Here is a 13,341-nt window from a genome sequence, read left to right as displayed (position 1 = left end):
TTTCCCTAGGGAGACAGGCTTTGTGGAGATAAATGTTAAAATAGCATGGGCCGTGTTTGTATAGCGTTATCAGATCTACAACTTTTTTAAAAGGAAATTTATGGGTTCATTCAGCCAAGAAATGGTTTGATTGCTCTTGGCAGTGGAAACAATTGCTTACGTTTGGCATTAAACAGACTCATAATAACCGACGCACATAAGTGATAATGCTGGTGGGATGGAGGGTCTTTATCTACTTCATACTGTAAAACACCGTGCAGAACTACTGCAGACGCTCATCACACAGACTTTATGGATTATGGCAAATCTGTTGTCATAATTGAAGACGATTCTATTCCCCAGTATCCACGATGCCCGTGTGCTACCTTTGTCTGGTTATTTTATTTTCTCATCAGTTTTTCTTAGTGGTTTGTGATCTTCCTGCGACACAACTGGAAGAAAGGTTGTGCCTGTCCCATGCTGTAGAGGGTATGCGGACTTTCCCTGGTGTTGAGGGTTATCACATTCCCTTTCTGTGGTGAGAGAAGAAATCAGGTCAGCTCTTGTTGCCTTCCTGAGGAGAGTCTTCCTTTGTTTTGTTGATTGTTTCTTCAGCACTGTTAGGTCACTTAGCTGCGGTCCACGTTTTCTCTCCCCGTCTATGTGAGGATCAGGACGGAAAGGACAGCCATTCTAGTGTGGCCTCTGCTTTCTCGTAAGGGGAAGGTCAGCTCTCTGCTGTGCGTCCCCAAGACAGGTATCGAGTTGCCAGAGCAAGTCCACAGATCTTATTTTGCACCTGCTGTATGCATGCGGCTAGGCTCAAGTGGCTTCGACTATTTATGGAAGTGACATTAAGCAGGTGAGGGGATGTCATAAAGTGAACTTAATTGCCAAGTGATTCATGTCGACTCCTTGGAGGGAGATAGCATTTCATGCCAGGGCGCTCAGGGAAGATTTGTGCCGAACGTTTCCACCGTCGGGCAGAATTCAGATGGAGAAGAGGACAGCCAGCATTTCTGCACACTGCTGATGAGTAGCAGACAAAAGGGTTTGACTGGAGTCGAACTTTGCAGGCTGGAAAACCGTAGGGAAAACATATGTACCTTTGGGACTAGAATGTGGAGAATCTTGAACATCAGGGAATTTGGATTTCAACTCGCAAAGCAATCGGGCATCTCAGGACATTTTTGAGCAGAAGAGTCAAAGTAGTCCTTTAATCCTAGACATGAATTTGGGGCTGGCAGATGGCATGGTAGTTAAGGTGCTGGACTCCTACATGGCCAACTGCAGTTCGAGTCCTGGACCTGGTGTCTTGCTTTCTCATTTTCCCTCTTTCTCTCTGTCTCAGTCTCTCTTTGATCGAATGAAAATGCAATAATCCTAATAAATAAAATTAAAATAAACAATTCTTTAAAAAAATCATAGAAATGAATTTAATAGCAGAGTGTATGGAGGGGAAAGAAGGAGAGGAGAATGAGGGAAACAAGATAGGTGTAAAGAAAAAAGAGGATTTAGGGACCAGCAGTTAGCGTAATGGCTATGTTGCTAGACTCCCATGTAGTTGACCGCAGTTCGAGTCCCAGACCCGGCAGCTTAAACTCACTCCGGGCGCGTGTGCGTGCGTGCCCAAGATCCCGAGAGAGAATGGAGGAGAAGGGATTGCGGCATGGTCATCCCCCCTGGGGGGTGATTTCTCTCTTTCTGTCTCTCTGTCTCTCTCAGTCTTTCTGGCGAGCGCACGCGCCCTATAGCAAAAACCTCACCAAAAAAAAAGAAAAAAAAAAAGTCTGCAGAGACCTAGTAAACTGTTCATTTTATTTTCGTAGAAGCTGACCGAGTGAATGACTATGTAGCATGTTTTCTAAGAAGTGTCTTCCCAGGACTGTATTTGTACTGGGGGTGCTGAGGGGCATACCTGATTCTTCTGTTTCTCTGCCAACCTAGATAGTAGTAACCACCAGCACTGGACCGGATTTGCAAAGCTACCATAATCAGACCATTAGGTAAGTGTGATGTTTTTCTTTTTATTCAAAATTTATCCCGGGGCCAGCAAATGGCATGGTGTCAAAGGTGCTAGACTTCTACCTGGCCAAGCCTGGTTTGAGTCCCAGACCAGGTGACTTGAAACACTCTGAGAGCATGTGCATGTGCCCCAAATCCCGAGAGGAGAATGAAAGAGAAGGGATTATGGCATGGCCATCCCTCTTGGGGGAGTGATTTTTTACTTTCCCTTTCTATGTGTCTCTCTGTGCTTCTCTGGCTAGCACACATGCCCTATGGCAAAACCCTTAAACAAACAAACAAATTTCTCCTGTAGCCTTCAGCTCTAATGTTATTCTACACCTCCTCACTGGGCTCTCCACCCTGTCGCAAATCTTCGTCCTTTTTTTTTTTTTTTTTTGAACCATGCACAAACTCTTCCCATTTCCCTTACAATCTTTTTTTCTAAGTAAGATAAACTAGTTCTCTCTCCATAACTCATTGTAAATTCTCCCTTTCATGGCACTTTATAATTCATTTTCTTTGAAAATTATCTTCTCTGAAGAATGCTGAAAAAAATAAATCACAGTATTAATGTTGCTTCTTGAGGATGGTTGGTAACTTTAGCTTAGTATAAAGCATAAAAGCAGACAGTCTTCATATTTATGTTTATAATCTAGATTTGAAATGTATGCGACTTCAATATTGGAGTAACTTTTCATTCTTCTCTAACTGTTCTCTACAAGTGTCACGGAAATGGAGAGGCAGATCCCTTGTGCTTTGTAATGTTCTAATTTGCTTCTACATCCATGTATAATAGTGGGATATTTTATAATGTCAGAACCATCGGGTAGCCTTTATTAGGAGTTTGGAGCATGTCATTGTAGCTAGATAATATAATTGAATGTTTAAGAATAAGGGTAAATATCAGATGTAAAGTTACCAGTTTCTGAGCCAGCCAATGGTTAAGGCACTGGATTCTACATGGCCAACTGCATGGTTCAAGTCCCGGACCTAGTGACTCAAGAAACTTACCAACTGTGTGTGTGTGTGTGTGCGTGTATGCACGCCCCAAATCCTGAAAGGAGAGAGAAAGGGAAGAGAACGGATTCTGGCATGACCATCTTCCATGGCGTGCTTTATCATTTTCCCTCTCTCTGGTACACACACCCTTCTGGTAAATTGAAAAACAAAAACAAAAAAAACCTTACCCGTTTTGTATATATCATTAAAGATATATATTTATCAGGACTGCCGGGCTCTTTGTCTGGAACAGGGGCCAGTGTATTCCTCCAGCCTTGAATGGTTTCCCTGCAGCAGGCAGAGGGCTGCCCCCACACCTACTCAAGGGACGCAGAGCCCCCACAGCCGAATTCTCTTGGAAACAGATTGTCAGAGAGAAAAACCAAGAGGAGCAGACACGGGACACTCCACATTCCTTCCTTCCTGTTCTTGTTTACATTTAAGTCAAATTGATTTCTTTTAAGCTCTAGGCATATAGAACAATTCTTATTTTCATGGTTGGATTTAAGGATTAGCGTTTCATAGGAAGGCTAAAGAAGCATTATTACTCAGCCTGCAAGGAGGAGGTCAGGGAATGACTTGATAGCTATAGTGAAGCAGAGGCTGGAGCTAAGAACAGAGCAGAAGGCTTCACAGGCACCGACATGCATCTGCATCAGCAAGGACTTCAACAGACGGGCGTTTTGTGATATAGTTGGTCCCAGTCAGTTCCCTCCAACTTATGATGGGTTGACTGAAGATTTTTGAGTTTGTAACAGTGCAAAAGTGATATGCGTTCAGTAGAACCATGCTTTGAGTATCCATATAACCATGTGTTTTAGACTTTTAGTACCGTATTGGATACATTGCTTGAGCTAGTCAACACTTGATTATAAAACAGACTTGTGTTAGATCACTTTGGCCCGCTGTGGGCTCCCGTCCACATTCTGAGCATGTCTGAGTTCACCTAGGCTAAGCTATGCAGTTTGGTTAGTGTTAAATGCATGTGTGACTTAACAATATTGCCAACTCATCATGGGCTTATTGGCTCCTAACTTCCTTGTAAGTGGAGGGGTATTTGTGTGACAAGTGGCCATGGGCTCTTCTCAAAAATAGAAAAGCTTGAGAGGTCTCTCTAGAGAAACAGAAAATCTCTTTCAGTGCCATGTTCTGTGAAGTGGTTCCAGAGTTTTGTTTCAGGATGTGTAGTCTAAAATAATAGCTTCCTCTTTCTTCCCTGACACCAACCTCCACCCCAGGACATTTTTTGACAACTGATTGAATTTCATAGGCTCCTCTTCATTTTCTGTGTAAAGGCTTCCTCTCCTTTAAATCCCAGAAATCTGGAGGCCAACAGAAGTGAATTGTAGACAGAGAGATCGCAGAACTGGGACAAGGTTGAGTCAAGTGGGGAGCATGCCTTGAGCGTAAAATTTAAGGGTCTACAAGAAAGCTCAGTGATGGTTTGCTAGGGTTTCCAAAATGAAGTATCAAAACAGAATGGCTTAAACAACAGATTTTTATCATCTCAGTTCTAGAGGACAGAGGTCTGAAATCCCAGTATTGGCAAGGTTGTGCTTCCTCCAAAGGTGCCAAGGAAGGATCCATTCTTCCCTGTCTTAGCTTCTGCTCGCCCTTTGGCTGTGGTAGCCAACTCCAGCCTTTACAGGGTGCTCTTCCTGTATGAGCATCTGTGTCTGAATTTCCCCTTTTATAAAGATACCAGCCCTAAGGAGGGGCCCACCCTACTCCAGTAGGACTTTGTCTTAACTCATTTTATCTGCAATGTCCCTATTTACATACAAGGTCACAATCTCAATATATGAACATGGAAGGGACCACGATTCAATTCAGTAGTAACCATGATCCATAACATTTTATTTATTTATTTTTTAAAGAATTGTTTTATTTACTCATAGTTATTGATTTGTTTATTTATTTTAATTTGAGCAGAGACAGGCACAGAAAGAGAGAGGGGGAAAGTGAGAAAGCAAGTCGCTAGGTCTGGAATTTGAACCATAGTCAGCCATGTTGGAGTCCAGCACCCCAACCTCTATACCATCTGCCATGCCCCATGATCAATAACATTTTTATGTGATATTTTAAAAATCAATGAATGCAGAGAATTCATGATGATAAGAATATCAACATTTCAAGTTAAGACAGGATCAGTAGGATCCTGTAAGATTCCAGGGATCAGGACTGACTTTTGGGTGCACACCAATTCAATAGCCCAGTGAAGGCATTAGAACAGTTCCTCACCTCATATTACTGACTGTGTCCAGACCCAAGATTATCCCTCACCATCCCCTTAGCAGTCCTTCCTGCACTCCTGGGATCTCTGCCATGAGAACAGCTAGAGTTAAACCTAGGTACTGAACTAGCTATTTTGAACCACTTCTCCACCAAGGATGCCTTTTTTTTTTAATGATTTTTTTATCCACTCATTTATTGATTTATTTATTTTTAGTTTGACCAGAGAGAGACACAGAGAGAGAGAAGGGAAGGTGAGAAAGCAAGCCACCAGGTCCGGGACTCAAACTATGTTTGGCCATGTGGGAGTGTCCAGTGCCTTAACCACCACACCACCTGCTGGTCCCCAAGGACACCATTTTCAGAGTGAACAAAGCATCAAATATCCCCAGTCTAATAGTTATAGGTTTTCTAAGGGAAGCTTCTTAATCTCTCCTTTTTATTTGTTCTTATAAAATAATTTAATGATAGCTATAACCCACAAAAGTGGTATAAGAAGATCAGGAATAAGAGTGTTAGTGACAAGTAACAACTTCAGGCCTCTGTAATGTTAAATTCACTCATTCATTCATCCACACATATTTATTGAGCATCTCTATATGCCACGTACAGTGCTCAACTCAGGGGATAACAAGAGCCAGATGGTGGTACAGCGGTAAAACATGATGCTCTGCAAGGAAATCCCACATGGCAAGGTTCCTGGTTCGAGCCCATAGACCTTTCTGAGTGTGCTGGGCACGCGCCCACAGACTAGAACTGAAGGCTGGGATTGGAACATGCTATCAAGACTTCATTGGGGTGCCGCCTCTCTCTCTCTAACTCATGAAAGAAATGATTAAATTATCTTTTTAAGTGAACTTAAAGAATAAAATCCCTACTTTCATGGAGCTTAAAAAAACTCTAATTGGGGTGACAGGTAGTAAACAACTAAATGCACCGATACATTTAAAATGACAAATTGTGGTGAATGCTAGAAAGGAGACGAATAACAGGTAGGTGACTTGAGGGGATAACAAGGAGCCCAGAACTTAGACCTGGTCCTGAGGAAGTGCCATTTAAGGGGGAAATTTCTGTGGAGGAGGGGGATAAGGGTATTCAAGACTCTAAGATCCCCCTACCAAAGAAACTTCAGGTTGGGGTTATCTCTGAGTTTGAGTGATGCTGATTACACAACATGAGTGATTCTCTCGGGTTACTGGTTCTCTGCAGTAATAAACCAGGACACTGTCTACGTCCAGATAAGAGGAAAGATAGTTTACCAGCTCGTCTGAGTTTTTCCAAAGGGACCAGCTCAGGCTTTGCAAGAGTCTAGCTCAGCTTTTATGTCAGTGAAATTGATGACCATCAAACAATGTACCGTACAAGAAATCTATTGCAATCTTTGTGCAGACACTGAGAAATCTGAGAGGGGAAAAATGCGGAGGCACCAATGTAGGTGGAGAGCCCAGGGACAGATCTCCTGTTGGCTGATATCATGATGGGTTAAAAATGACAGACCAGTGCCAGAGAGACCAAGAACTTTACACTAGTTGCAAAACTCAGTTCAAACAAGGATCCATAGAAAAAAGATGTAAATGTTTGGTCATAATTTAAAAAATATAAGTGTACGTTCTTTTGCCAGTCTCTTTAGAGAAGGCCTTCCTTTGCGTACGGATCAGGGGATTGGCATTCCCAGTGGTCTTTCTTGCATAAACAACACCCGATTTCTGCTTGTTCCAAATAAAAAGAAAACAAAGAGGCTTGTGAGACAATCAGCACCCCAAATGCACCTAGATTTCAATTCATTCTCCCGAGTGTTTACACTTTTCTTAATTCCACAATGATTTTTCTTTTTTAGTAACCTCTCTTTACTGAATCTACCCCAAGTAATCAAGTGAGTTTTCTTCTAGAAAGCACAGCTCCTTTCTCCCCACGGATGTTACCGGATTACGTATTGTAGTAAGTGATGTGATTACGATGGCCGTACAACTGGCCCTAACTGGTTTGAAAATAAACATCACTCTCGCCAAGCCTGTGGCTCAAAAAGCAGGAGCAAAATTCCAGCATCAGACTAGGTTAATAATAACCATGACCAGCAGGTTGGGTGCCTGCTATGTGCCTGCCACTGCTCTAAATGCTTCCTTTCTATGTTGGATCCTTTAATGCTCACAACTGGATAGGTAGGTACTACTGCTATTTCATTTATAAAAAGGAGTAGAATAGGATAGTCCCATGGCCTAGTGTTTGAGGGATTTGGATCCCACATGGCCTTCCACAGTTCGAGTCCTGGCCCTGGTGGCTTGAGGAGCACCTTGGGCATGTGTACATGCATGTCCAAATCCTGACAAAATGGAGAAATAGAGAAGGGATTGCAGTGGGACTCTGCCCCATAGGGGTACTTTCTCTTTTTATATCTCTTTCTCTTTCTGGAGAGCTCACTGTGCCCTCTGGCAATTAAAGAAAAAAGAAAAAAGAAAGAGGAGGCTGAGACTAGCCTCCATGGGCTAGGATTCAACATGTAGTAGGCTTTAGTCAGATGCGTTGGACCCTCAGGTAAGCTGGGGACCTGGTTAAGTGGGAGCTGGTTAACAGCTTCCACCACAGAAGCATTGCTCAGCGTCCATCAGGTGCCAGGGACCGTCTCACGAGGGTGGTTGGAATGGTTAACTCTTCCCAAGGTCTTGAAAACCAGTCAGTTCACAGATCTTGGAGGTCCTGACTTTGTGGTCTCTCCTGAACACAAAGGGAAGAGGCCATTATCTCCTTCCAGTCCTTCACGGATGGAGTTCTGGAGAGAAAAGTGTCAGGAGGTGAAGCACTCCCTTCCCAACTGGGTGGCATTTGTATAAAGCTGGTGCTAAGTGCCCGTGCTCGCTCCCATCAGCCAACGGCGGGCGGGCCTGTTCCTTGGCCCTTTCGAGCTTCCTCTCCAGCCTGGTGCACCTGCTAGGGTAGGGGCCGCCCATCCCTTGTCCTGGAATAACCCCGGACTGCCTGGCTTCGCTGATCCGACCGTGGCTAGCTCGCTCTGTCCCTGTTCACGTCACCCTGGCCTTTGGCTCCCTTGCTCCCTGGGCTCCTGGCAGCCGGCCTGACATGACGCTTCCTTCCCTTCTGCTTCCATCTGCCCTCGAAGCTGCTAGGCTCCCTGCTCATGGCTCAGCTTCTCCCCAACACCTGCCTTGCCACCCTCTCACGCTTCACATATGCTCCGATCACACCTTGTCCACCCAATCCTATTGTCTTTTTTTTTCATTGCCAGAGAACCTCTGCACTCTCCAGAGAGAGACAGAGAGAGGAAAAGGGAAAAATCACCCCCTCTCTCCATGGAGCATGATCATGCTACAATCACCATTTCTTTTTTTTTTTTTTTTTTTTTAATTTTTGAGAGGATTTTGCTATAGGGCTCATGCGCTTGCCAGACAGACAGAGAGAGACAGAAAGACAGAAAGCAAGAAATCACCCCCCAGGGGAGATGGCCACACCACAATGCCTTCTCCTCCATTCTCCTCTCGGGATCTTGGGCACGCACGCACACGTGCCCGGCGTGAGTTTTAAGCCACCGGGTCCGGGACTCGGTGAGAGTCCAGCGACATAGCCATTATGCTAACTGCTGGTCCCCCTTCACCATTTCTTCATCCTGTTGGGATTTGGGGCCATGTGCACCTGCACACTCACATCTGGCGTGGTTTTCAAGCCACCAAGGCTGGGATTCAAAGTGTACAACTGGCCATGTGGGATCCAGCCCCCTTAGCCACGAGGCTAGGAGGCCAGCCCACTACCTCTTATCTTCGACTACGCCCTTTGACCCTCCCTGGCCTTTTCCTCCTAGCTAAATTTGACCGTAGTCCTTCTCCAATCATCTCCATTTTTTTTGTCTTCCTCTACCGTCACCTTCTATTCATTCAACACACTTAGATTTTCTTTTTCTGTTTTTAAAAAAGAATGATTTATTTTATTTTACTTATTATTATTAGTTTTTAATTTGACCAGAGGGAGAGAGAGAGAAAGGGAAAGTGAGAAAGCAAGCTGCCAGGTCTGGGATGTGAACCACGGTTGACCATGTGGGAGTCCAGTGCTTTAACCACCACGCCACCTGCTGGCCTCTACGTTTTCCTTTTAGAACAAAATATCTCCAAGAGTGACCATTCCAGATCATTCCATTGATTGCAAACTACACCCCCAGTGTCAACCTTCCAGCATATCATGAGTATTTACCCTGCCAGATGCTGTCTGTGTGGACCATTCACTCAGTCCTCTTCATATTCCAAAGAGAGGAAGTATTATTTTACAAATGAGAGCGTAGTCTCAGAGAGGTTGAGGGACTGAGCCAAAGTCACACAGCTGGTAAAGTAGAGTGGGGATCTTAAGCCAAGTCCACTTTGACTCCCCAGTGGCCTTATCTGCTAAAACCCAGAGGGAAAGACTGGTGGCGATGTGGGTAAATCAATGAAGAAAATCTTCTCTGAAATAACCTGGTTCCAGCCCAGAGATGCCTTCATCCTTAGTGTCTTCTCCAGCTTCCAGGAGGATTTCCATTACAACGACACGGATGGTTACTTCATTGTTGGAGGGAGCAGGTACGTGGCCGGCATTGAAGGATTTTTTGGACCCCTGAAATACTATCGCCTCCGCAGTCTACACCCGCTGGAGGTGAGTCCAGGGGGCCAAGGAGAGGGTGGCCAGGCTGGTGCGTGATGGGTGTGTCACTCCCCAATGTGGAGTTTGGCGTAAACAAAAGATTTACGCATTAACGCTGTCATCACACATAATTAATATCGAGGCGTCCCCCCGCCCCCACCGACATGATAATAGATTTCTGTTAACGTTTGGTTCATTTAGTACCCATAAAATGGAAACCGTTTACTTCCTCTGTTTTCATAACGACTAGTTTAATTATAGAGGAGATTTTTATCAGGCTGTTGCCTATCCAGTGATTAAGCTAATGAAAGGAGAGAGTCTTAGTTATTTGGTAAGGCTTCTTTTATATGTTGTGATTTAAAGCAGCAGATGAGGTGGTCGGGCAAATTAAAACCCTGGTTCCGTTGGCTGCTCCTCAGAAACCTGGCTCAGGCTGGGGCGGTAGGCTGGGGTGGTACTGGTCCAAGGGGCCTTTGTGTTCAGGCCCAAATCCACTGCGCGGTGGCGCTCACATTAGAAACTCCAACACGCAGGGAGCTGGCCGGCTCTCCAGCCAACTCGAGCTAGGCTGTGGGTCAAGGGGGGGAAGGGTTTCCTGAGATGGAGTCTTCACTGTCATTGTTTACTCACTGTGGGGAGGAGACCAGGAACTGCACTTGATCCTGGACGGTCTTCCTTTCCCCTAATGCTATGGGTTTGTCCTGGGAACATTGGGGGGTCACTTGGCAGTCATAATTAGGAGAAACCGAGAGCCCTACTGTTCACGGGTGATGGCTTAGCTCCTCTACTAAGAGACCTCCGTGAAAGGAAGAGAATGAAATTCGTGTATTTATTTGTCTGACACTTACTGATTACCTCCTACGGGCCAGACTCCTTGCTAGGTGCTAAAACAAGCAAGGTAGCTTTTCTTTTTAAGAATTATTTATTTATTTATTATTTTACATGAGTTTGCCAGAGAAAGAGAGAGAGGGAGAGTGAGAAAGCAAGCCTCCAGGTCCGGGACTTGAACAGTGGTCAGCCATGTAGCAAGTCCAAGTGCCTCAACCATCATGCCACCCGCCAGCCCCGCAAAATAGCGTAAAAAAAACGTTTTAAAAAGTAGTGCAATAAGAAATGTGTTTGATATCATGAACAGTACGTATGTGTGCATTATATCTATCTAGAGATACACACACTACTCACACAGACACGCGCGCACACACACACACACACAAACTGCAGTGATGTTCCTTGGAATACATGCCCTTGCTGTGTTCAGTGCAGTCTGATATTTTGTGATCTCATCTATAAAAACAAAAAAACACCACCAAAACTTTCCTGGTTACAACCTGCTGGAATAATGTCATGACCCTCTAATGGGTCCCCACCTAGATGATAAAACACACTGAGTCAGGCAAGTCCCCTGTTCCTCGGTGCTCCCAGGTGTTCTGGGTCCTAACTGGTGAGCCATCAGAAACCATGCCGCTTTAATGCAGGTGTGAGCCCAGTGTTTGGGGGTGGGGTCAGGGAGCCCCTGCCACAGGGAGGAGGGCGGGCTGACAGGGAGGTAGTGGCCTCGTAACCAGCGCTTGAGGCTGAGTAGGAGCCTGCCATGCCGAAGAGCAGAGGAGGAGGACTCCCTGCAGCAGAGGCAGCATGAATAGACTTGGCACCCCTTGGTGGGAATTGCAAGTGAAAGTTGTGATTTTTCTGAGGACAACATGCACAGGGGAACAGAGAAGGGGGAGGCGTGGTCTCGGGGAAACCCTGCCAATGAAGGAGAAAATGCCACAAGTGGAAGCTGGAAGGAAGTGGCCCAGGCTGGCATGCCCTTGAATCAACCAACAGCCCAGGCTGGCCATCCCAGAGGGCATGGCACATGTACACACAAGCCGATGGGTGAGGTCAGTGGAAAAATAAGGTCCACGCGAACCCGTCCCCCGAGATTCCAGGGGCCGTTAGATGACAGTGTGTGATCCCCCAGTTTTCTTGCCTCTTGCAGATTTTTAACCCTCTCCTTGAGAATCGACTTGCCGAACACATCAAGTTATATTACGAAAGGTGTGCCGAGATTCGGGAGATCGTGTCTGTGTATGCGTCTGCGGTCCAGCACGGAGGCACGAGACAAGAGTCATGTAGGTATCGAGCTCGGGGGGCCGTTTCCAGCTCTGCATTTCACACGGCTCTGTAACACAGGTCCATAACACGGCTCTGTAACACAGGTCTGGCTGCTGTGTCCCAGGGTTAAAATAGAACATACATGATTGGGCTCAGATACTGTTGGGGACAAGCCCTGCACAGAGGGACACAAGAGGGCATATACATTCCACCTGGATTCCAGAAAGGCCAATGGCAGCCAGAAAGAATCAGAGCGTGTGTCGTAGCGGCGGCCATATGTAATCTAGTTTAGGAAGACAAATGAACGAGAATTGAGCCTTGCGTGGCATGATGCCTATCCGTAAGTCCAATCTACGAAAATAAAGATGAATTGAAAAATAAATTAACCCTTAGCAATGTTTTCCCATCGGTGCGTTTTTGTGTTGGGGCCCTTAAGAACTCTATATTCGCTTTCAGAAACGTTGAACAATGCTTTGTTCTTCGGGGCTGGGTTTTGTTCTTTAAATCCTTGAAATTGACTCACGCCGGAAGACATCGGTAATTTTCAACAGAAGGAATGGATTTCAAGTAGATGGTTTGCACGCGTGCTCACACGTGCACAGACACCTTCCGCTCACGCAGGGTGTTTACCAGTCTGTCTTGTCCCAGTGGTGATTGGCGTGTACCTAGCACTGACAGATTTTGCTGTCGATCTGCTGGTCTGAGACAGTGGCACTAGTTAGTCACATATGTTCCTTCTGGAAGAGAAATTCCTGTGGGTCCCTTGCCATCAGCAAAAGCGAATTGAGTATTTCAGTCCCGTCTGTGTATCTCACCATCTGCACAGCGGAACTTCCCCTTCCAGGCTTTGGGGGCTGCATGATCCCTGAGGTGGCCCAGTCCCACAGGGGTCAGGTGAGATGGTCCAGGGAGTGAGCAGAGACTGGGATCGGTGAGCGCAGACAGGCAGCACTGCTGCAGCTGCTGCGGTCCTGTTTAAGGGTAGGCCCTGCTGGTACCTGGCTGCTGTTCCCACTGCTGAATCACCCAGGAAATTCCGTCCACGAGGAAGAAGATACTTAGGAATAGTAATATCCCGACCAGGACAGACACGGATCTGGGCAACTCCTGTAATGTCAGGAGAGACGCCCGAGTCGGAGGCCGGTCTTGCCTGCTGGTCCTTTGGTGGCCTTGGGGGAATTTTCCTGACGTCTTAACTGCCCGGGCTGCCTGGGGTCTTGCGCTTTGCTCTTCTTCTCACATGCCAAAAAAATGGCCCAGATAAAAATGGCCCAGATATTGGCCTCCTGTGGACCAGTCAGAGGCCAGCTGCTCACTCTAGGATTATTCAGCAGCCATCAGCTATGGTGCCCTCGGCCGGCCTCGGCTCTGAGTGTGACCTCGAGGCAGTGGCATCGGCTTTTGCCC

General features: G+C 45.9%; 1 protein-coding gene across 1 annotated transcript in view; it reads left to right on the top strand.

Annotated features, from left to right (window-relative positions):
- SEL1L3 (SEL1L family member 3) overlaps nt 1-13,341 on the top strand; it is a gene marked incomplete in the record, with an annotated part of 122,634 nt that overhangs the window by 38,099 nt on the left and 71,194 nt on the right. Inside the window, 3 exon segments of the mRNA XM_014590294.2 lie at nt 1,927-1,985; nt 9,717-9,849; nt 11,819-11,951. Coding sequence (XP_014445780.1) covers nt 1,927-1,985; nt 9,717-9,849; nt 11,819-11,951 — 325 coding nt within the window.

This window comes from Tupaia chinensis, unplaced genomic scaffold (assembly GCF_000334495.1).
Source record: "Tupaia chinensis unplaced genomic scaffold, TupChi_1.0 Scaffold000426_1, whole genome shotgun sequence".
Lineage (NCBI taxonomy): Eukaryota > Metazoa > Chordata > Mammalia > Scandentia > Tupaiidae > Tupaia > Tupaia belangeri.
The sequence above is the reverse complement of the archived record's forward strand: the minus strand, read 5'-3'. Positions and strand labels throughout refer to the sequence as shown.